The following is a 25505-nucleotide window of genomic DNA, read 5'->3' on the forward strand; positions in this document are numbered from 1 at the left end:
AAGGTTATGCTCCCCTGGAAGATTAGTTGGATCTCAGGTTGCCTAATAGGGTGACATTTCCTTATTAACTTGCTATGGCCCAGAGAAAGGCTGAGAAACTGGGTAATAATAGTGTACCATGAGAGATTGATTTGTTATTCAAGCTTATGAGAGTAGCATTTGAAATGCTAAATGCTGATTTATTAATTTACACTGAGAAGTATATATTGCACTAGACACACAACTTTTTTTTAAATTTTTGTAAATGTTTATTTATTTTTGAGAGACACAGAGACAGAATGCAAGTGGGTTGGGGCAGAGAGAGAGGGAGACACAGAATCCCAAGCAGGCTCTAGGCTCTGAGCTGTCAGCACAGAGCCTGACGTGGGGCTCGAACTCATGAGCTGCGAGATCATGACCTGAGCCGAAGTCGGACGCTCAACCGACTGAGCCACCCAGGCGCCCCTGGACACACAACTTTTATATTTAGCATACGCATATTCTCCATGTAGAGAAACTCATGGGAGATCATGGTATAATGACAAGTTTGCACTATGAACGCATATTACATTATAGCCTTTAAACATTGAATAGTATTAGAGTAAAACTGCTTGATATTTGCATCTCTTCTAATAAAGACAGACCTGTTGCAAGGTCAGAGAACCTTTCTCCCTGGCATTGTCATTTTTCATTGTAACTTTTGTTCTTACTGGTGTGTCTGACTAATTCCAAATGAATATGATGTATTTTTTTCTTTTTAATGTTTATGTTTGAGAGAGAGAGTGTGTGTGTGCGAGAACAGGGGAGGGGCAGAGAGAGAGGGAGACACAGAATCTGAAGCAGGCTCCAGGCTCTGAGCTGTCAGCACAGAGCCCCATACAGGGCTCAAACTCATTAGCTATGAGATCATAACCTGAGCCGAAGTTGGACGCTTAACTGATTGAGCCACACAGGCCCCCCCAATGTATTTTTTTTAGATGTATTTTTTTAGGTTACTCCTTCAGGTTTAGGACTGATATCTCATTCTGTTCTGTTTGATTTATTAAAAAGTGTTGGTTAGAGACTAGGTGTTTTGAATTTAAAATTCATGATAGAGATGTCCAAAAGTTCTGATTTGTCACTAGAGAGAGTAGGCAATGCTAGATGGCCTGGCTAGAAATCTGAGCTGTAGATCTAGGATTAGTCCTATTTAGTTTTGTTGATTTGGAAGGGGAGATCAGGAGCAAGGATTTCCTACAGGATTCTGAAAATCACTTATTTCTATCTCCCACTTATTCTCAGAGTGATAAATTAATATAACTTAAATCCCATTCTGCCGATTAATTCAATAATTTCAGTGCTACAAAGACATTAAAATTAAAGTGTTTTCTTAGCATTATATAAAAGTATTTAAGACTTAGAATGCAGTCAGAATGAGTACAAATATAATTAAAGTACAAATGAAGAAGTACTAATATGAGTAGTGTTGTAGAATTTATGTACAATTATGTAGTCATGCTGTCTTGGGATAAACATTTTACCCAGTTTAATGCTTCTTTGGCATATTTATTTGAAAGATGTACGTATGTACATAGTGTAACGCTAAGTACTAAGGATTTAAAAAAATAATGTTTTAAAGTGTATTTATTTTGAGAGAGAGACAGAGGAGAGCACAAGCAGGAATAGGGCAGAGAGGAGAGACCATCCCAAACAGGCTCTGCGCTGATGGCCTGTAGCCTGATGTTGGGCTCGAACTGTGAGATCATAACGTGAGCCAAGATCAGGAGTCTCACGCTTAACTGATTGTGCCATCTATGTGCCCCTAAGGATTTTTAAAAAATAAATATAACTAATCGTATAGAAAATTTTCCTGATTTTAGTTCACAATTTACGTGGTTATACTTCTTATTTATTTATTTAGTGAGCGCGGGTTATACTTCTTATTTATTTATTTAGTGAGCAGAGAGAGAGGGACAGAGAGAAACCCAAACAGGCTCTGTGCTATGAGCGTGGCGCCCAGTGTGGGGCTCAATCTCCCCAACTGTGAGATCATGACCTGAGCTGAAATCAAGAGTTGGAGGCTTAACTGACTGAGCCACCCAGACACCTCTGTTGGTTATATTTCTTATATAAAATTCAGTTAGACAAATTACCAGAACTATTTTCAGTAATAGGAGAAGAAAGGTAATTTTCTTATACACATATAAATGTACACAACATGCCACATGGTCCCCTGGCCCCTATAAATGCATGAATAATTCTGATAAAAATGTGCTTGAAGTCTTCATTGGTACATTTAAACTAAGTATGCTAACATTTGTATCTGGCCTACAGTGAAAAACTTATTTAGGCTTTCATTTTTTTATGCTGTATTGATTTTTGGTGCTCAGCTATAAAAAAATAAGCAAGCCTTCTATTACTACAATATGAGTTTCACATGTAAGTTCAGTTTTGCCTTGTAATTTTTGGTTGAATTCATTAAGAAACAATTATCAAGTCTGTAGGGAAAGCTAATTTCTAAAATACTCAGTGTTTGTTATCTAAGCTGAACTCTTAAAACTTTACTGTGAGATTGTTTTTAATGAGTGCAGAGAAATGTAGAGTTTGGTATGAACAAAAGTAATTAATGTAAAGGAATTTTTATGGTTTAAGTATGTTTTCATTATTGCCTTACATTTTCTAGTGTGTATGATTTAAAAGGTTTAAATGTAATGATTAAAATTGGGGGTTGGCAGACGTTTTCTATGAAGGGCCAGATAGTAAATATTTTAGACTTACAGGTAGAATCAAAGACTTTAGAGTAGGTACTTAAATAACAGGAGATAAATAAAATCTACACAAGTTTTCGATTACAAATATAGTAATAGTACATTTTTGTGTGATACTGATCTGCTAATGAGAAGATTGGAATTTCTTTTGGTGGCATGAAAATATTTTGTGGTTCAAAGTTAGTGTTCTCTATCACCAAAATTGTTTGTAAATGTCCATCTGTTAAGATTGATCTGTAATGAAAGTTTATGTATTGTGTCTCTGAAATGTCTTTTTATACAGATAGATACTGGCAAATACTTGTATCAGTCCATGAACGTATGATATTAACTGAGCATATTTGTCATTTGGAAGGCATTTCTTGAACTCTGTTAGATTATTTTCTTTATAATTGCCTTTTTAGCACATCATTACATTTCAGATTTATTATTGTCAATTGAAGGTTGGGTAGAAGTTCCAAAATTGCAGTTGAAGCTCAGATGTTGCTATATGGACAAATATGGGATACACAGTGTTTCTTTTCATTTTTTCAACCAATATTTGTTGTGTTGATTTGTGCCTGCCATATGCTGGGCAGTAGTATACGTTCTGGGGATGCAGTGATAAATAGAGGAAGACAAAATATCAGTGATTAATTTTTAGAAAATTAAAATAGAATGAGATGATATAATTGAGTTCACGCAGTGTGCCAGTCAGCAGTGCTCAGTCACGAGAGGTCTCTGTCTCAAGTACATAAGTGCTGTTGTAGTGCAAAGGCAGTTATAGACGGTATATAGTGAGGTAGTGTGATTACATTCCAATAGATGTAAAATTTCCTTTATGGATACTGAAATTTAAATTTCATGATTTTTACATATCACTAAATAGTATTACTATCATCTGGATTTTTTTTCTCAACTTTAAAAATACAAAAACCAGGGGCACCTAGGTGGCTCAGTCAGTTAAGCATCTGACTTCGGCTTGGATCATGATCTCACGGTTCGTGGTTCAAGCCCTACTTTGGGTTCTGTGCTGTCAGTTTGGAACCTGGAGCCTGCTTCAGATTCTGTGTCTCTCTCTCTTTCTGTTCCTCCCCCTCCTGTGCTCTGTCTCTTTGTCTCTCAAAAATAAATAAACATTAAAAAAATTTTTGTTTTAAATGTAAAAACCAGGGGTGCCTGGGTGGCTTGGTCGGTTAAGCTTCTGACTCTTGGTTTTAGCTCAGGTCATGATCTCATGGTTCTCAAGTTTAAGCCCTGTGTCAGGCTCTGTCGTAAGAATGCAGAGCCTGTCTGGGATTCTCTCTCGCCGCCTCTCTCTGTTCCTTCCCCGCTTGTACACGCATATGTGGTTTCTTTCTTTCTCTCAAATAAGCTTCTTTAAAAAATGTAAAAGCCAGTCATGGCCCATGAGACATACAAAAATAGGCAATGTCCGTATTTGGTCCACAGCTATAGGTTGCTAACTTTTGGATAATATTTTTTTTCTTTGTTTATAACAACTTATTTTCTCAGCTCTGGAGGCCAGAAGTCTGAATCAGGATGTGAGCAGGGCCATGCTCCCTCTGAATCCTATTGGGGAATTCTTGCCTTGACTAAAATTTTTATGAACTGATATAAGATAGTAATTTTTAAATACTGAATTCAGCAGTCAATACTTGACTTGAATTTTATGGCCTTAGGAATTGATATTTAAATGAATTTTAGGAAGTATCCTATTTAAATACACACCTGGCATAGTCATTAAGAACACTAACTTTTGACATTAAATTTATAAGAGCCATTGTTTACATAATGGCTATTGGCCTATGTACTGTAGTTAAAACTATTATTTCTATTTGTCTTAGGAAACTCAAAAATATTAAATGACAGTTGTTAATGATGGACTTGGCTTTTAGACTAACAACAGTGTGAAACAATCTATTTCCTAGTACTGAAGAAATTAAAATTTTATTAATTTTTTATAGTAAGGAACTTTTAATTGCTTAAAGCCAAATGGATTTTTGGTCGCTTTTTAAAAGAAAATTTCTCATAAAGAATATATTGAGTTTTGCCAAGACATTTTTCCTGATTTGTGAGAATATGATATTTGGGGAACAAAGTTATAAGGCTTTTTGGTCTGTCAGTCAGACTGGGAAAACATTTATGCAAAAATAGAGGAGCAGTTGATAGTCTGTTCAGGTAGATGAGGAGTGAGGAGAACAGGATAGTGTAACAGGCATGGGCAAGAAGAGAGCATTGATGAGCCCACCTTCCTGCAGGTTGCAGGGCCTCCTTAGTGTTCCTGCCTTAAATACACTAAGCTGGAGAGGTGTCTACAGCCTATTCTAGTTACACAGGTGGAAAGGGTTCCTGTTCAGTTAGTCATTATTTGACATCCTGAGAACCATCTTGTATGGTCCAGTTGCCTAAGTATAGCATTCCCTCACCCCCATCCAGATTTTTTGTTTTCTAGCAGTCATGAAGATTCCAGTGACCTGGCACACTGCATTGTTATATAATGCATTAGTAAAGAAGCACAAATTACCTAGCTATTCTTCTCTCTCCTACCCTGTTCTTCCAAAAGGCTAAACTAAATCAGTACTTGTTAGCTTAAGGTGATAACTTATTCTTTTTCTTAAACCATTACTATTTCTAATACCAAGATATGCTAGTTTGATCAAAGACTAATTTTTTAGGCCCAGGCTGCTGATGATAATGGGAATTTATTTTTTTTCTCTGAAATGAGTGCTGTTAGACAAGAAGTACATACTCATAAGATATGAATAATACCAAAGCAATTTTTACTACTGTCTTGCCTGAACATTTTGAGGGAAGAAAGAGGAAAATCCTAGTTAGCTTGCACCCTCATTAAGTCAGACAACCTAGTCTGGGATATCATCAAACTGGAGAAAGGGGCATCTTTCTTAATTTGTTCTTCAAAAGACAGTGCTTTGTAAGTTTTTTTTTTTTTTTTGCTTCTAGGGACTTCTTTTTGCAGAACAACTAATGAATCCACCCCCCCCCCTTAATTATGAAAAACTATAAATATAATTAGAGAGAATAGCATATGATTTTCTATCTGCCCATCACACAGATTACTATAATTATCATTATAACAAGATCTAGTGACAGATCTAATAAAATGCCAGAACTTTAAAGTGTGAACATACATATTTCAGGATCCCTGTAACAGTTGTAATGTGATATCAAAATACCTGCTTTCTGTTGGTGACAGAGTCATGCCAGTGTTAATAGTAGTGCTGTGGTTTGTTGCCTACATTCATGAAGGAAGGAAATGTTAATTTCTGTTACAGGTTGGTGAAAATAAAATTATAATTTTATTTTAAAATTATTTTTATTTCAGAATTATAATTTTACTTTTTCTCCCATCCAGATTAGGGATCCACAACTCTTTGCGCTATGGTAAAGGTGTTTTTGTTTTTGTTTTTGGTAAAGGTTTTAAGGAAGGTCCTGGCTGTAGTTCTGTTTTAGTGTTTATTTTCTGTTTCTCTGCAAACTTGTCAAATTTTTCTCAACCTTTTGGCCTTTCTTTGTCTTTGCAGTTCTGTTTGTCTTGATCATTCTTCCTCTTGCTCTTAATAAGATTGGCTCCTCCTGATTCAGACCTTTGTTCAAAGGTCACTTTCTCAGGAACACTGCCCTGTTTTTTTCTTCTAGTAATCTTGGTTTTATTTGTTTATCATGATGATTTTCTTTGAATATGTGGATCTGAAGGTAGGAACCACATCTTTCTTGCTCTCTAGTGTATCTCTAGTTCTGGTAACAGAGTACCTGGCAGAGAGGTGTTGCTTAAAAAATATTTATTAAATTAATGAATTTGTCCTAAGCTCATAATATACATTGTATTTTTACTTTCCATTCTTTTATGAGTACAGAGTAGTAGTTACAGTTTGCTATTGTTACTGATGTTTTAGTAATACATTGACCCTCCGTGCCACTTCACAATCCTTTTATATATTTCTTGATGGCACTATATTATGCCTTCCTTGGTCAATTAGGATCTCATACAGTGTTTCTCTCTGTAAACATGGCATCATAATTTCCTCAGTGCCCAGGCCAGGATTTTGGGCATCATCCTTGTCACTTCCTTCTCCCTCACCTCCAATATCTAGACATCATGAAGACCTGTTAACCTTCTAACATCTCTGGAATTCTTTATTTCACTGCCATACTTCTGCTCCAGATTATTTTTATATCTTCCAGGATTATGCAGTAGTCTCATAATTGCTCTTCTCGTATCACTCATATGTTTTGCCAATATGTTCTTCCTGTTCTAGCCAGTGTGCTTCAGAAGGAGTTAAGACAGAGGCCCTTAGACATGAACTAGCCTCAGCTTTTTTTCTGTTTTCCACATATTGCTGTGTCTTCAGTGGTTTTCCATTACTCTTAGAATTAAAAACCATAGTTCTTTTTTTTTTTTTTTTTAACGTTTGTTTTTGAGAGAGAGAGCGCACGAGCAAGTGGGGGAAGGGGAGAGAGGGAGACAGGATCTGAAGTTGTCAGCGCAGAGCCCTGTGCGGGGCTGGAACTCACAAACTGCGTGATCATGACTTGAGCCAAAGTTAGAGTCTTAACAGACTGAGTTATCCAGGTGCCCCAAACCATAATTCTTAATATGTGCTATAAGTGTTCATATGGTTTTATCTGTCTCCCCCCTCCCCCCCTGCCTTTTTTTAACCTTTCTAGCATCAGCTTTTAATAATCTTTCTCTATATTTTTGTGCCTTGGTTTGTTTTTTCATCCTTAGGGCCATTGTAGCTGTTGTTCGTTCTTCCTGGAATTATTCCCCCTTTGCCTGAATCCCATCTAATTATCTTTTAGACATTAGCTTTAACGTTTCCTCACAAGGCTTTCTGACCCTAGGTGACACAGATTAGGTTAGATCTCCTGTTATATGCTTGCGAGGCATTGTGTTTTTTTCCTACATGACAGATAATCACATTTGTCCTTTCATTCATTAAAAAAGTGGGTTTTTTTTTTTAAATGTTTATTTGTTTTTGAGAGGAAGAGAGACAGAGCACAAGCAGGGCAGGGGCAGAGAGAGAGGGAGACACCGAATCTGAAGCAGTCTCCGGGCTCTGAGCTGTCAGCACAGAGCTGGAAGCGGGGCTCAAACTCAGGAGCCGAGAGATCATGACCTGAGCCGAAGTCGGATGCTTAACCGACAGCCACCCAGGTGCTCCTGTCCTTTCACTCATTTTTATGAAGATTTGATAAATGGTCAAAGGAGTATTATCTCAACAATACAGTGATTGTTTTTGTTCATTGTTGTATCTACAGATCGTGACTCAGTGCGTAGACTATCAGTAAATATTTATCACATAAGGAACAGACTTCTGAATGTTTCTTCAACTCTAAAGAGGACTGGGCTCAAGAATTTTTTAGCCTAATGTTGGAGTTCTAGAATTTTAGTATGGTAAAACTGGTTTAGGGAATCATGCCCAGTGGTTTCATGTGTATTGAATTTATACTGAGGAAAGCTAATGTTTCTCCTCTTGATCTTCGTAGGCATAATAATCCCTGGTTAGAAATGCACTGATATGCAGGCTCTTAAAACATGTGGCTTTTGGTAAGCTTGATCATTAGCACTTTCACCATTGCTTCTCTGTTTATGATTGAGTTCTAATAGGCAGTTTGTAAATCCATTTCTGTATAGTCCCAAGATGACTGAGAGGAATTTAAAGCTTGTGTAACCAATTATAGTTACTATTTCCAGGATACTCATACTTTTTTTGGTCAACATATATTTTCTTAAATATTGCTTTATTATTTGCACTATAGGTGAGCCAGTATCCAAATCAGTGGGTGAGTTTTATCACTGTAGAGAAAAATAGATTCGATACCTTAGAAAGGTTTCCTTTCAAATAAGATAAAAATACTTTGAAGCCAAAAACTGAAGTTGTTTTATTGAGTCAGATTTCAACTCCGGTTCTAGTCTAGGATTTGTTGTTGTTGTTTATTGCCTTGAAAATTAAGGAAGACAGAGGTAGTTTACAGAACAAAGGACAAGGCACAGATAACGATGAGAAGATTGGGCAGAGATTATTAGCAAGGAAGAGACCCATTTATGGATCTTGTCGCTAGCCAGGGTTCTTGTCCCAAGAACACTGGGAAGCATTTAAGCACTGGAATAATGTGAACAGCTTTGTGTTTTGAAAGTGGCATTCTGGCTGTAGTACGGGAAACAGATTGCATGAATATGAGGAAACCAATTGTGAAGTTACTGCAGGTTCATGTGAGAGATACTCATTTGAACTACCAGAGGAGTAGGATGAAGAAAAGTAGATGGATTCCATTCAGAATCCAGATTTTGGGGATAGAAAGATATGGTGATAACAAGAGAAGGAAGTGGCAGGGGTGACTGTTGGTGTTCTCATGTGGCCACTGACTGGAGATGGCCATTCACCAAGACGTGAAATGATGAAAAAGTATTAAATTTCAAGATGAGAGAGGATAACTTCAGTTTAAACATATTGTTAAATGTAGGTATACATATAGACACTCAGACATATAATTATTGCTTATGAAGTTTCTTTAAAAATTCATTTTATTTTTGTAAAAATTATCTTGTTTTTGCCCAGCTATTAGTTTTCTCTCTTAAGTGTAGAGGAGTCATTTATTCTCTTTTCTCTCTTAAATAAACCTACTAGGAAGAAGGTTGTAACTGTTTCTTTTTTTTTTTTTTTTTTGCTTTTGTTTATTTTTTACCTTGTCAGACAGATTTCTGATAAAGGAATACAGATTTATTTTATTTTTTTTTAATCTTTTATTTATTTTTAAGAAAGAGCCCATAAGCATGAGCAGGGGAGGGGCAGAGAGAGAGAGGGAGAAGAGGATCCGAAGCAGGCTCTTTGCTGACAGCAGAGAGCCTGATGTGGGGCTCAACCTCACGAACTGTGAGATTATAACCTGAGCCAAAGTTGGACACTTAACTGACTGAGCCACCCAGGCACCCCCAGGAATACAGTTTTAAGTAGCAAATGTGAAATGGTATAGTCCAGTCCTCCCTTCCCTGTTCATTACTTTTTAAGCTCAGACAACATTTTATAGTGTATCAGGCTCAGGCAGTCAGTTTTTGTTGTGACTTTTCAGATGTGTTGGCTCTCCCTCATAGTAGTATGACTTCAGGAAGTGAGGTCCCAAAACTCTGTTTCCCTGATCTCCCCTCAGCAATAAGGTATTTATAGCAACATGGTCTCAGTTGTGTTATTTTGTATGCTGAAAACAACTTTGTTGCTCTTTTGAGGGTTGAACCATGGATATGGATGATGAACAGGTCTGAAATTTTCAGTGTGTTTTCTTTAGCAGAGAAGTTCCTGGATCCCTTTGCACTCTTGATTTCAGGTAGCAGAACACAGAGGGCATGGTCTTATGGAGCATTCATCATAGGAGCTAGGGATCATTTTATTACTTCAGAATTTCCTGGTGGTAGGTTTTCTGTCAGGATTCTTTGGTAACTAGCAAAAATTGAGTCTAACTGTAGCAAAGAAAAAAAGTACTGAAAAATTATATGTAGGTGAGCTTAGGAAATCAGAACCAAGTGGTAGAAGGGACAGGAACCATAAGCAGCTTTGAGGATCTAGGTAGCAAGAATTAATGGATAATTTCTTCACGGTACTGAAGTTCAAGTGAGTTAGCTCTGATCATTTTTTCTGTGTGTGTGTGTGTGTGTGTGTGTGTGTGTGTGTGTGTGTGTGTGTGTTCCCTTAGGGTTCAGCTTACTAGAAGAGAGGGTCTTGGATTATTTTAGCTTGAGCAGTGCAAGGCAGGCTACCTTGATTGAAAGTCTTCCTAGAACTTTCTAAATTGAGGGTGGAGTAGGTTTCCAAGGAAAATCTGCCAGTGTTGGGAATTTTCTAGAAGTTTTTAAAGATTATGATGGATTTTTATAGGAGTATAGTTTAAGAATACATAGTTTTAACTCAAATCTGGTGTTCTCAGTTTTAACCTTTTTCTTTTCTTTTTTTTTTTCTTTTTTTTTTTTTTTTAAATGCTTAATAAGCAACTCCTCTTTAGTCTATGCTCTGTATTCTTACATCCATCCTAAACCACAGCATTTTGTACTTCGGAAAGAAGAGGGTTCTGTACTTTTCCCTTGTTGAGGTACAGTGGTTATCCAGATCTGAGTCTGTTGTTTTTCCTTTTCTGATGCTCAGAGTTCCCCTTAATTCTCTCAGTCATCCTCTTATCCCCCCTCCTCCTGCCAAATACATAATGAGTGTGTGTATGTAAAACCAGTCAACCTGTATTCATTATTTTCTTTTACCCTTTTTATGATGGTATCCTTAAGAATAAGTAATACCTATTCTTTTTCAATAAATTTGCTTTTACACACCTATTCTATTGAAGATGTATGTAAGGACAGGCTTATATGGATAATCAGTAGAAAGGGAATTTTCTTAAACAGTTCATATCATTTCCTAATCATACTAGCATAATTTCTTGTGTGCTCTGTTTTTCAGTAAAAATTTCAAAATAACAATGCTGATATTATTGTTTACTATAAGGTAGTCGGATATAATTTTTTCCTTAGACTATATCCCACTATGAATATATAGTCCAATATGTTGTAGTGTGCCTTGGTTTATTTAACCAGGCCTATATGGATGGACATTTAGGTTGTTTTCTGTCCTCTGCTATTACTAATCATGTCCTAATGATTAGTGTTAGGCCTACTGAATATCATATTGCTATCAAGTGTTTTGGGAAGAGATTCCTAGATGGACAATTGATAAGTAAAGGGTAAATGCTTCTGTACTTTTGCAGGATGTTATCAAATTCTCCCCCCTCCCTCCCCCCCATTAGGAGTTGTACCATTCCCACCAGTATGTCTGAGTGTGCCTATTTTCCTACAGGTCTATCAAGGGTATGATGTCAGGCTTAACTTTCTGTTAATTTGATAGGTGAGTAATGGTTTCTTAGTGGTTTTTATTTGCATTCTCCTCAAGGTTGATTATGATTAAGGGTCTTATCATTTCTTTCTCTGTAAACTAATGTTTTTCCCCATTTTTCTGTCACAATGTTGGTCTCTTCCTCTTCCTTTTTTCTTTTGTATCATTTCAGTATATTGGGGATATTAAACTTTTATAGGTTGCAAGTATTCTCTCAGATTGTCATTTGTCTTCTGATTTTGTTGATATTTTTATTGCCATGCCAGAGTTTCTTTCAAAGTATTTTGTAATCACATTTATAAATCTCTTCTGTGGAAAGTAGTTTTGTTGTAATTAGGAAAGTTAACTCTTCTCCCAAGTTATAAAGAAATGCACTCGCCCCCCCCCCCCTCCCCCCCCATTGAACTGGTTTGTTTCGTTATTTACATTTAGATCTTTTATCTGGTTGGAAATTTTTCTAATACATGGTTGAAGAACAAATTTTTTTTTTCTTATGGCTGTCCAAGTAACCAAACATCATTTATTAGGTAGACCATCTTAACTGATTATCATCATAGTGTCTGTACCCAACATATTGTAGTCTCTCAAAAGATGTTTGAATGATTGAAAAAAGTATCTCAAAGGTCTTCTAATCCTGTCATTTCATTAAAATTTTGATTATCATATATACTTCTAGAAAGTTCTTTAAAAATATTTAAAATTTATTAAATCTTAGAACAGCTTTAGTGAACATGTGCTAATAATGCGAGATATAGTACAAACTTTGATATGATAGCCATTAGCTTAATGAGAGAGACAGAGACAGCACAAGTGGGGAAGCGGCACAGAGAGAGGGGGAGAGAGAAAATCCCAAGTAGGCTCCACACTGCCAGCACAGAGCCTGATGTGCTCCAACTCACAAACCATGAGACATGACCTGAGCCAAAACAAAGGGTCAGATGCTTAGCCGACTGAGCCACCCAGGTGCCCCAGCTTTATAGTACATTCTTTAAGATCACTTTCAATATTTTCTTAGCTACTGATACCTTTTTTCCATATTAATTTTATAATCATTTTGTGATTTCCATCCATACACGCTAAAAACTTTAAAAAATATTCATTAAGATTTGACTGGGCTTACTACAACAGTTTTTTCCCTATTGTATTTGGAAAATACAGATGAAGAAAACATGCTGATTGGGGAAGAATGTCCATTTTTAAAAGTAGGTATTCTTGTTAACTAAAAAAAAAAAAAATGGTCTGTTCTTGTCAGAATTTTTATACCTCTTGGTAAAAGTTTAGTTTTCACCAGAGTTTCCTCTTACTTGTGATTATCCCTTATTTTTAAAATGTTGCCTTTGTGAATTTTTTTTCACTATTTGTATTGTATAATGGCTCGTGTCTAAGACTCTTGTTTTAGTATTTTAATCTTTTTTTTGACTGATTATCTGAGTTCCTTTTATTCTTTAAGTTGATATGTTGGATGTTATATGATGAGTAAATATATGTATTTTTATCTTTTCTGTAGTTGTATTTCAGTTCAAGAATCATTGAGGTAGTTTTCAGTAAACAAAAAGCAAATAAACATTGGTCACTCTTTTCAAATGAACTTTGACATGGAAACTTTTCATTTAAACATAAAATTGCAGTTGTACTAAAGTGAGGGCAGGACTCTAAAACACAGCTGTCCTGGTTTTACTAATTATAGTAACTGAGACATATGAGGAAGTTAGTTTGAAAACTGTTGTTAAACCATAACACATTATCTCATTATGGGCTTACTGAACATTTTTATTTCTCTTCTTAATTTTATCTGATAATCAAGTAGATTTTGGCTGGGGCTTATGGTAATTTCTTCTAGTTTTAATTTTCTGATAGTATTTATTTTTCAAATCATAACTGGAAACAGTTTTATGAAATTACTTTAAATAACTGTTTTGTGGTTTTAATGTGATTTTTATTGTTTCAAACCTTCAGTATATTAGAAGATTCTCATCGCTGTCAGAATCTCATGTTAATTCTGTTATCTATATTCTAATGTTTTAATAGCATTTTAGTTATGACATACACCCTTATTTTATTCTGTTGTATAAATTTGTGATTTTAAACATTTACTTAAAAATTCATAAAAACATGAATTCAAGATTTTTCATATAATGTTATATAGTTTTCTGTTATTTAGTATTTTTATGATCTATTAGATCTGTCAATCTATTTTTTTCAGTGTTTAGGATACTGTCAACAGTGAGATTCAAATTTAGAATCTGTCACATTCAGTTGGAAGTTGAAATGATTAGATTAATAGACAGACTGAGACAATTACGTTAGCTCCAGTTGTCCTTTAGCACAGATATTTGCTCTGGTAAAGAGAGAAGAAACAATTCCTGTAGATACAGAAACATTTTTCTTCCTCTTTTGACATTGTATCTTGAAATAGTAAGATTTATAGTTATATCGTGCTTAGAGGAAGGTTGTGCGTGTGTGTTGATGTAGTGTGTAACAGGTGTCTTCCTGAAACTCAGAACGTCACTTTTTAGTATTTGTGTACATTCTCTGTTTTTTGAGAGTACTGTTTAAGTGATAAACTGATATTCTGTGAGGTCTATTAGAAATGCATGCATAGTAGGGATATTCTTTTTTGTCTTCTTAAAGCTATGTTAATTTAATAGATTTTGTAGTTAAGCAGTAAAAACTGAAAAGGAAAAAAAAACCCTGAAATCAGCTGGATAAAAGGATTTTACCACCTCATCCCAAAACAGTAGGTGACTGACGAGTAGAGTGAGTAAATGCAGTGCTACTTTTGTCCGTTACTAATGATCTAATGTGCTTCCAAGTAGGCACCTTTTATAATTTCTAACTGCGACATATGTCTGTTGTTTACAGATGTATCTCAGAGCCCAAAGAAGCAAGAGATAAGCAGTAAACTTAGGGTTTTCTAAGGTTTTGGCCACCAGATGTAAACGGTTGAAAAGAAGAAGAAGAAAAAAAGAGGGATCAGATTTCCTTTCTTTTCCCTTTCTCTTTATTTGCACCTAACATCAGGTGCCCCTCCAGTGTGAGAAAATGGTTATGAAGCCTTCCCTGGCAGAAGATGGAGAATAAGCAGAGAATAGTAGAATTAGAGGACAGGCCATTTTTGCTTAGCTCTTTAGCTCTTACTGCAGGTGTCATATGTGAAATATACAGCAGAATAACATACTGGTTGAGAACATGGTCTTTAAGATGGAGCTTTGCTGCTTTTATTAGCTGTGTGATCTTAGGTATGTAACTTCTTGCATGAGTCTTTCTTTCCTGTCTCTTAGTGTCATTTGTAAGGATTCTGTGAGATCATGTGTGTAAAGTGGTGTAACACAGAACCAGGCATATAGTGTATGCTCTATCAGTAAATAGTTCCTGCTGCCATTGTTGCTATTGTTGTCATAGGGGTTTTTGGTAATAGATATCAGTAAGATTCCAGTTGAGGTTATATGTGATTCTGCTGTATACTAAAAGGTGAGAAATTTAAATTATTTACTTGAATTAGACTTTCACTACCTATAATCTTGATCAAAACTAGTGTAACTATCAAAAGTTTTGGTATTTTTATCTTCTAAAATATTTATTAACACTTTGAGCATAAAGATTACATAGTTGTTCCTGATTTTTTTCTTTGACCAAATGTAGTGCAAATAGAATTTAACATTATATTTTCATGTGTAATCATAATCACATAGTACTGGGCATGAATAAGGCACAGCTACTATTGGTGAGATGTTGAGATATCATAATATAAAAATTCATGTTTTCTGAAGAATTACTCTTGCATATTGAGAGTGGAAGGTCAAGAATAAATTAATAGAATATTTATTTTAAAATACAGATTTTCAGCAGCATTAGGAAACTTTATTATTTGATCGAGTTTTCTTTGAGAACTCTATGTTACCAGATTACTGTCACTTCTCAAGATAGTATTCTCAGGGATATTGAAATGATTTTAAATTGATGCGTAAGATAGGAATTTAGTTGTCTGTTAAGAATTCTGTTTTTCATAAGTCAACTTTTTAAACTTGAATTTTTCCAGAAGAAAAATACTATCTTTTAAAGATTCTGCACTATAATCATAATTTAGGCAGATAGTGCTTGGGTTCTGTTTCTGGGTACATAATTGCGCATGCATACATGTACACACATATACCCTTTTTTAAAAAAACTTCTGAAGTAGAAATGAGAGAATTACTCTACATTGAAGGAAAGATTACTTTTGTCTTTCCTGAAACTTGCTTACCTAATTTGGTATTATCTTCTTATGTGTGACTTTTATTTAATGAGTTTGGCATTTAGTAACTTTAGTGTTTTTATAATCATATAGAATAAATTAAGTGAGAAATGGACTTAACCAAGAGCTGGGATGTTATATAGCTTGGCTTTCAAAATTACTCTATGTAGAATAGAATACTTAAGACTACTGAATTGAAAATGGGAGATATATTCAGTATAAATAGAATGTAACATATTAAATAATAAGTACTTAAACAGTTTCTGTGATTCTGAACTTTAACAGTTATTACAGTTCTGTTTTGGTACAGTATCTCTTCAGAATAGAATCAAGGATAAGAATGATTGTCCTTACAGTTAGGATAAGTAACATCTTCATTAGATTTAGATCGTTAAATTTTACATACTTTTATGAATTCAAAACACTTTCAAACTTAGTGGGTTACTATTTCTTGATTTTAAACTTTGTAATGGAACCAAACAGAATTACTGTGAAAATACTTGTACTGTAACACTCAGTAAGGATTTTTTTGTTTACTTTTTTTTTTATTAAAAACTTGGTAAAAGTGCGTTGTATACATTGTCATCCTAGAATCAAGTGTTCATCAAACATTTGTAGTTTTCCCCCATCCCTCCCAAAAAAGGTTTTAAATTGGTAACATGGAATAGTTGTCATCTACCAAATTAAAAACTGCAGGTTTGTAAACTTGGCACTCAGAGAAAGAAGTAGGTGCCATAAAATGATTAAGTATTGGCATGTGTACACCTGCTGTCAGGAAATAAACTTCCCATATGTTGCAGTTTGGCAGACACGCATCTTAAAAATGTATTGAATGAAACTGCTGCTGCAGTCTTTATCCTGTATCTTTTTTCAACAGTACATTCTCTTTGTGCCTGTAAGTAATTACTTTTGCTTCAGTTGGAGGAACCTGTTGTATTTGTACAGATATCCTTGAAGTTAAGTGGTAGTACTCCTTAAGAGTGCAATAACTGATCTAATAGAATAACTCATTTAAATACTAGCTTGGCCCTTAACACCAACAAGGAAACAAACTCTATTTTGAAACATTTACTTTTTTTTTCTTATAAAAACTTGAGCCTGAGACACATTGATTTTTCACATTTTATCACATGTCAAAATAATTTTCCCCCAATATATGTATTAATAAAAGAAAATGAATATCTCAATTGTTATTAAAAGGTAAATACTTAGATGAGAATTGCATTGATGAAACATCTGAACTTTATAAATGTGTTTATGGAGTAATTCAACTAAATCTTATTGCATGGAATATAGTTTTAGAACCCTAGAATAGTCAGGTCAGAAAATTTGTCCTTTGCACAATTACAAATTTTCCTTAAGATAGACAATAATGTTTTATTTACATTTAATTATATGTTAAAATGAAAAACTGAATCTAAAATGAGAAGGGTCTTTTGACTGTCTCCATTTCTTAAATTAAAATTTATGTGGAAAATATATGCAAATACATCTTATTGGCCCTTAACGAAGCCTTGAACCATTGATGTATGCATGCTTTTTATTGCATGTTAATACACAGAATCCCCTTATACAGTTTTTTTTTTTAATAGTTTCTTTTGGGATACCTTTTTTGTTATATAATGTTATTTTTAAGAATTACTTTCAGAAATTAAAAAAATATTTTTTGAATTTCTGTATGTGATGAATTTTAACTAAAACTTGTCCTATGGATGTAATCAGTTTTAACTATACATGCTTTTAGCAATATTTTACAGATTGCACATTTGAAAAAAAAAAAATTGTCTTTTCTAGTGTAATTTACGATGGCGATACCTGCCTGCCTTTTCTTTTGCTGCGTTGGCACAAGCGTTGTGCTTATTTTGTTGTAAATGGTTCCAGTATTTTATCAGTTCACTAGGCTGGAACTGATGAGAGGTAATTAGGTGGCTGTATTTACAGCTTGAATAAGAAACTCGCCAGTGATTGAACACAAACTCGTTGGGAGGGGGCACAGGATCAATTCTCAACTTGGCAAGACAGATCCCTACATATACATCTTCCAAGTGCAAACGACGGATACTTAAAGAAACTTTAAAGATCTTCTCTGCCAGATCTCCAGAAAAAACATAACCAGTCCCAGAACAGAAGACAGGGTAGCGTTCACTTGGGTAGAGGTCTGGTGGCATGTACCACTTGCTCTCTTTGTTTCGATTGGGAGCGTATCCTCTCATTAGGTAACCAGTGAAGTAGTTATGTCTGGGAGGCAGGTCTGGCTTCAGTAACTTATGTATTAAATATTCAGTGTTGACAAACATGTCACTGTCAGTTTTCATAACATATGGAATATGTGGACAGTACGTTGCAACCCAGTTCATGCCCATTAGTGTTTTAATTGTCAAATTGTAGTATGTATCTAAATATTCCTGTTGGACTATATCATGATATTGTCTGCTTTCTTCCAGTATTGCACGTTGAAGGTAGCCATTTAACTTAATACTTACGCCCAGCAAAAAAATTCTTGTGATTTGGATACCAGGTGCTAGACTTTCATTGCCCCAAGTTTGCCGAATAGCTCTTCTAGCTTCTATTTGTCCAGGTTCTGCAGCTATTAGCAGTATTAAAAAAGGGCTCTTCTCTTGGCATTTTTCAGGTTCATTGATAATATATTTGAAATGGTATGAATTCGGATGTCCGATACCTTTTTCATTGTAAATACTTCCATTGGCACTGAGTGTATTCTCTAGCCCTGTAACTCCCTGTGGCGACAGGTCTGTGTTATTGGAGTTAGTTGCTGTTTGAGGCCTCAGAGTTTGAGGGACTGTTTCTTTCCAAATGTTCCGGAGAGAGCTGTGGTTTGTCTCACTTTTTGTAGAACGAAATCCTCGGAAAGTGTATGTTACAGGGTTTTCTTTAAATCCAGCTCTGCCTGGCAGCCAGTCATGATGATTGAAAAACAAAAACATAGCAAAAATAAACACTAGAGAAAGTACACCAATAAGATGGGTACGGAACAGAGACCTCTTGGCATTCCAGCTCATCTTTGCAAAGCAGCAGTGTCTTCTCCTCCACTGAAGCATGTTGTAAATATCCAGTAATGGGATATGAGATACTGGAGGCTGAAAATGTTGTTTCCTTCTCCTGAATCAATACTTTTCTTTGGTAATCATTTTTTAATTCGGTCACGTTGTCTCCCATGCAGTCATTCTATAAAGATGAAGCATAAAAATTTACAAAATGCAAAATATTATAGAACTGCCTGAAAAGAGACTTTGGATGTTAATAATATTAGGGCAAATAGGAGTTTTTAAGTTGTGAAAATATGATAACCCAGGAATGAAATTTATAATTTGTTTATCCTTGGTAACATACAATCACTGGGAATAGGATGAGCACTTTAAAGAGAAAAGTGATGGATTAATTTTCTTCCACTTATTTCATTGTCTGAGTAGTTCTGGTCATTTGTGCTTTTGACCTGAGTTAAAGATTTAAAAGTTGTATGCATGTAGAAGAGAACAGTGTTCCTAGATTCCTGAGAGAGGCCATGTAAGAAGGCCTGAGAGCAGATGGAAAATTTATTGGCATTAATTAAAATTGATTTGACATACCATTGGTGGTATGGTGCACAGTCAGCGGCCTTTTTTGTAAAACGGTCATGTATCAGTTGTGGGACAGACGGTGCAAGGTTGATTATGGCAGAGTTCTGTTAGTCACAGTACACTGCTTGGCATGTTTCCATTGGCCCCTACTGTGTTGAGAAAGTCAATGAGAAGATGCACCTGTCAAAATTAATTTTCAGGGTCCAGTAACTTCAGTACAGGATTTTAAGACTAATAAATGATGAACATTTTCAAATACTCTTTCTAATTTTAACCTTCCACTTCAAAGATGAGGTATTCAGGAGATCATGATCCTTACTTAGACTTAAGACTGAGTTTTAAAATATAGTAACTAATTATCTTTAATTATCTTTGGCCTTGGCAGAACACTCTCACATATCTCAGTTGAGTTTCCATGTTAGAATTAAACAAAGAACTACTTTGAACAATCCTTTCAGGTTTGTTACAAAATACAGGCAGTAGGTACTATCATATCCAGCTGTTTAAAATTTTGAATTTTACAAAATGCATTTTAAAAGATTCTTGAGTTTTGCTGTGTTCTACATTTGTGTGTAGAGAATTTGTTACATTTTTAGGACTTCTGGTGGTGTGACACTCATTAAAGCCCTAGGTTATTTTTCACTACTATTATTATTATTTTAATGTTTATTTGTTTTTGAGAGAGAGACAGATAGAGCTTAAGCAGGAGAGGGGCAGTGAGAGAGAGAGATTGAGAGAGAGACGTGGAATCCGAAGCATTAAAGCCCTAGATTTTAAGATGTCAGTATGGGAGGTTCATTATTCTCCATATTAAAAACTGCTGGTGTTATTTTTTAGCAAGGTTTTTCAGTTCACAGCACAGATTTTTCATGGTTTTCGGTTTGTTCTTAGTTTTTCTAGATCAAGGAGTGGAGGTAGAGGTGGGTAAGGGGCTATAGCTTGAATTCTATTTTTAAAGAGAAAACCCTTCTCAAGAAGGGGATTAATAATTTCAATTTCTTCAACTTTTTCTTATGAAAATTATTTCTTTAAGCAAAAGAAACTAGCCAATTTAAAAATTTAATGTAGAAGAATTTTGTTTATTTAAAATTCTGTACATACATACCTATGTGTTTGTTTAGCCTGTGATATTAAGAGATTCGTGCTTAATGCCAAATTTGTTTAACTTTGACATGAAACTTAATTATTTTGGGAAAATAATGGTAGTTACATGGAAGCCTTCATATAATTGAATAATTATAGTAAAACTCACGTATCAGGTGTATGAAGTACTTTGAAAATATTGATTGAAAGTGTTAAACATATATGAATGAAAGTACTATTCTAGTAAAAGCCACTAGGAGGAGCAAGTAGGTGGGAATTTGAACAAATTTCTAAAGTATAATAGTAAAGGCGCCAGCTTTTGATAATTTTTAGTATCTGAAATTATGTAGTACTTTTAGAAGTTACGGTTCTCAAATGTAAAAAAAAAATGTTTAATCATCCTGTGAGATACGGAAAAGTGATTCTTTTTTAAGTATGGAGGTTTAAAAACATAGAATCTATTTTCCTATTTATTAGAGTTTATTTACATGAATTTTAATTTCACATTGCTACAATAAAGACCAAGGCTGTTCACTGTACCAGCAAAACATAGCTGCTGTGAGCTAAACTGAAAATAGGCTGAGTGTTCTGATTTAGAAACTCAGTTTTTTCCTTCCTGTACTTGTTAATAGTTTGCCATTCTATTTAGACCAGGAAACTCTTTCTAATCTTTTATTTTCAAATGAAATATTTTATAAATAGCAATGATTCTTCCTCCACTCCGCATAGAAGCCAGTGGATATAAGGGTTAGGTGTATAAATTTAAAAGAAACAAAGTTGCTTTTTAAATTTATTTAGAAATCCATTTTAAACATTCCAAAGCTAAGTTAAATATGTCAACTTTTTGTTGATATGTGCTTGATATCTGGTTGAAGTCCAATCATTTATATCTTTTAAAAGTATAAATTTGATGGTTTGAGAAGCAGTACATACAAGGTCAGATTTTTGAATAAATGACTGAAGAAATGAATGAAGATAAATATCATAGTAATAAACTAATATTTTTATGAAAGCAACATACCTGAAGTGATATCTCTGAAGTATTTCCATGTTACAGAAAACAGCATATTGTTATATAGTATAATCTAGCATAAATACAGTTTATGGTCCTATATGATTTTGTAGCAATAAGTGATAGAGATGCATCTTAAGTTAAATTCATGACTTAATATTTGTAAATATTAAGCTTCCCAGGCTTAAAATCCGTATATACTCATTTGGTAATCTCCCATTGATAAATAAAGTATATGTGTCTAGCTTTAAAAATTTCTTTATTGAAAGTTTCTCAGGCATTCATCATAATTTCTGTTAAAAAGAAAGATTAAAGTAACTGTTCCTCCTTTTTATTAAATGTCGAAATTACTCTCTAGTTATTGCCTGTTATATATTAACTCTAAAAAAGTGGGAACATGATAAGAAAGTTAAAATATTTTTGTCAATCTAAATAGTTTCGCACTTCTGCATTTTCAGCATGGAAGTACCTTTGATTTAGCTCTTAGGGTTTTTTATGATAATTTTTTCAAGTTATTAATGTATACTTACATATTATGAATTGTAGTTCATGGAGAGAATGTTGCTGTGAAATGTTCAGTTACTTCTCACATGCTTGCACTCTGTTACACACACACACACACACACACACACACACACACTTTTTATCGTTTGTATTTAAAAAGTGTTGATATCTAGTCTATTGGAACAGTCCTAGATTAAGTGGTGCTTGAATAAAAAAATTCTATACTTTTGTTTTGAGATCTAGTTTATAAAAGTGTTTAATTGGTGTTGTTAACATTAACAGAAAAAGCACTAAGAGAGACTTGAGATTTTTACAGCTGTATTTTTTTATTTAATACCATCTGATTTCATTCTATAGTTGAATAAAAATTCATGGTATGACAGAGTTGATGTTGAGATGTAATAATAATAGGGCTTGATAAACTTGTTTAATCTTAATTTTAGAATAGAATGCTTACATCTGTCTTTAAAATATTTGCCTTTTGTGATTATTAAATAATAGGTTATTGAGTTGTATTGTGAGATTGAGCAAATATCAGGTTCTCTAGTAGATTGTAAAAAATATTTGAAATATATTTGAGCTCCTGACCCATGAGTTGGTCTTCTGTGATTATTGTTTAAATAGTTTATTAGATTTATTTCTGCCCTGCACATACCTACCATGATGGTAGTTCATTAGCACATATTAATAGCCTAGAAGCACAGTAGCTACATTTATATTTAATTTTTTGTCCTTGTATTGCTGTTCATGAATATTTTTATATCAGGTTATTTTCACATTATGTTTTGAATTTCACTGAAAAATTATCACCAAGAACAATCTTCTATTTGATCATTTAGAATGAGTTGCTTAAAATGAAAGTTCACTGTTTCAAGTGGGGGAATTTTTAGCAACTATTGCTGTTTCTTTGTTTAAAGTTGTATTCATGGACACGGTAATAACATGCAGATCTGCTGTGGTGGTGTTCTGTGCATAAAACTCACACTGCCTTGTGTGATCCTGTGCAAATGCTTTCCTTTTAATATTCTTACAGCTCGAGAGTAAGATTTGTTGATACTCTCTTAGATTGTGTTTGTTGTCTTTATTTAGGGAGATGGATCTGGGATAATTTTGTTAGTAAAAGCTGTTATATGTTAATAATTTGTTTGAAAAGGACTTTGGAAAAAAGCTCCTAATATTAAGATCATCTTTGATACTATTTAATGTAATTTCACTGCATTGTCTCTTTGATAGCCATTTTTAAGTGATCACTTTATTTTACTAGATAAGAATTCATTTTGACCTAATTTGGTAGAGGCTTGCTATGTTTTCTTTAGAGGGCTAGTTTTTTTCTTTTTAAGTTTAATTTTTCAGAGAATCCTTTAAGCCCATCTTGATACTATTTGCCTGTTCTCTTTTATACATCCATAATCTGTAATTACTCCAAGCTACATAATTACTTGAATATAGCAATGACAGTTTTAACAATGACAGATTTTAAAATCATATATCTAGAAACCCTTTCATAGTTTTCAAGGACGGTGAACAGGATGAACTTGTTTATCAGATATTAGTGCCTCCAGGGCTGTAAAAAGGTAGCAGACATTTAAATGAATATTACACACAAGATATCGACATACCTTCCTTGGTCAGGCCATTTATGTGGAGAGGATTATGCCCACTGAAAATACTTTTGGCACGCCATCACTTCAGCAAAAAAGATGCTATCGAACATGCGCACATCCCCCAATAGTCTGCCTCCTGCGATTGCTTTTCACAGTATCCAAAGTGTCCATCTGTCTGCTTGTCTTCGAGTTACCCTCCTTGTTCATATGGGTCCTAGTCTTCTGAGATTTTTCCTTTCTTTCATTTTCTTTCTCTTTCTTTAAACAAAAGAGCTGTAGTTGTCCGGTCTATTCGGAGCACTGTTGACTCTTGCCGACAGTTGATGCATTGAAGCTTTTTACATCTGCTGTTTTCCTGGCCGGACAATGCAGTGCTGTATTCTCTTCTCAGTATCCATATTTCTAGTAATAACACTGAGCTGCAATGTAAAGCAGCCGGAGCTAGAATGTAGTGCTCCGATTGTATTGGAATAGAATAGGATTTAACTCTCTTTCGTTGTTGCCTGGCAGCTGCAGGAAGGATTTTGAGCAGTTTTACTGGGGTTTTAGTCTATAATATGAAATCCACAGTTCCTCAGCTGCTGCACAGGCAGGCAGCAGTTTAAATGTGGGCTTGACAGATGCTCTCTCTGACAGAGCAGAATTTAACGTCACTGCTTGGCTGAATCCCACGTGATTGTTTGCATTCATTTTGACTAAAAACCTAAGGTAGGGAGAAGCTTAGAGATTTTGCTTCTGTGAGAAAAATTATATATATTCAGTGTAAGTATAGTGGTGAGTGCATAATATAAAAATGGGATGATTATGAAATGGTTATAATTTTATTTTTTCCTTTTTTTTTTTAACTTTATGCTTAAGCACAGGCTTTCTAAATGTTTTCAGTGTTAGATGTTGGTTTTCATGTTTCTTACATGATTTTATAGGATATAAGCAATATAAGCTTTTATAAAATGTAACTTGGTGCAATTTAACCCCTTCAGTGCACTTCTTCCTTTGAAGTTTATTTTCTCAAATTATTCCAATTTTACTAATATCTAGATAAGACTTAGACCATTTATTTTTTATACTGCTACCCCCAATTTTCTGGAGTTTATAAATCAGCTGGAGTGGATTGCTTTAATGATGCATGATGTGACATAGCCCACTTCTTTTTTGCTATTATGCGGTTTCCAGTGTTCTTGAAGGCAGCAAAACTTTATTTTTAATTATTTTTTAATGTCAGCATTTATTTTTTTATTTTTTATTTTCTTTAAAATTACATGTATGATAGAATTCAATAAAATGATGCAGAGGATACAGCACACTTGTACAGGATCTTGGTGGATAATGAGGTTTAACTAATCATATTTACTTGTCCAAATATTTCAAGATTGTTTAGTAACTTGCCTCCAAGAAGATTTTTTAGTAAGCACTAGATACTTATTCTGAAATATTTCTTTGTATGGTTACTCTCCTGGGCACCTTGCTTTTTTTCTGCAAAATACTGGGGCATGGTCTTTTTTTTTTTAAATAGTCTGAATTATCAGTTTTTCCTATGAGACTTGAGGGACATTAACTCCTAAAAATTTATCGTTTTAGAACCTAAGCTATATATTTGTAGTCATAAATATGCTTTATCCCACCTGTCTTCCCCAGTTAAGTCTGTTACCTTTTCTCTATTATTTTTGTCCTATTTTTTTTTCTTGGAAGGCAGGAGGTTTATTTTATACGGCTGGGCTCAGAGGAGATACTTCTCCAGAGATCTGAGATGCAAGCACAAGTATGGGGGACAATTTACAGTCCGTTGCTTCTGCATTCTGCATTAGTAGTAATTTGGTGCACACAGCAAGCAGGGCAGGAAGAAGAACCTGGAAGAAGAGTCTCTAAGCTAGGAACTAGAGCTTATGTCAGT

At 34.5% G+C, this 25505-nt stretch overlaps 2 protein-coding genes across 3 annotated transcripts in view; one reads left to right on the forward strand and one right to left on the reverse strand.

Moving 5' to 3' along the window:
- The window catches only part of CDC73 (cell division cycle 73), a 133578-nt gene that overhangs the window by 43681 nt on the left and 64392 nt on the right, over positions 1–25505 (forward strand). The gene's annotated exons all lie outside the window — the stretch shown is intronic.
- Positions 15406–24231, reverse strand: B3GALT2 (beta-1,3-galactosyltransferase 2). Of its 2 annotated transcripts, XM_019465593.2 has the most exons (3): positions 23630–24231; positions 19421–19560; positions 15406–19019 (listed from the first exon to the last, which is right to left on the reverse strand). In XM_019465593.2, the coding sequence occupies exon 3, from the start codon at positions 18890–18892 to the stop codon at positions 17624–17626; it is 1269 nt and encodes a 422-aa protein (XP_019321138.1). In that variant the 5' UTR covers positions 18893–19019; positions 19421–19560; positions 23630–24231; the 3' UTR covers positions 15406–17623. The 2 variants fall into 2 exon arrangements, with proteins under 2 accessions (XP_019321138.1, XP_019321137.1); XM_019465592.2 differs by lacking the exon at positions 19421–19560.

This window comes from Panthera pardus, unplaced genomic scaffold, assembly GCF_024362965.1.
Source record: "Panthera pardus isolate Hobbes unplaced genomic scaffold, ASM2436296v1 HiC_scaffold_21, whole genome shotgun sequence".
Classification (NCBI taxonomy): Eukaryota; Metazoa; Chordata; class Mammalia; order Carnivora; family Felidae; genus Panthera; species Panthera pardus.

What these genes read in the sequence shown, in the direction of transcription:
- B3GALT2 (XM_019465592.2), bottom strand. Translation starts at nt 18,892, where the DNA reads ATGCTTCAGTGGAGGAGAAGACACTGCTGCTTTGCAAAGATGAGCTGG.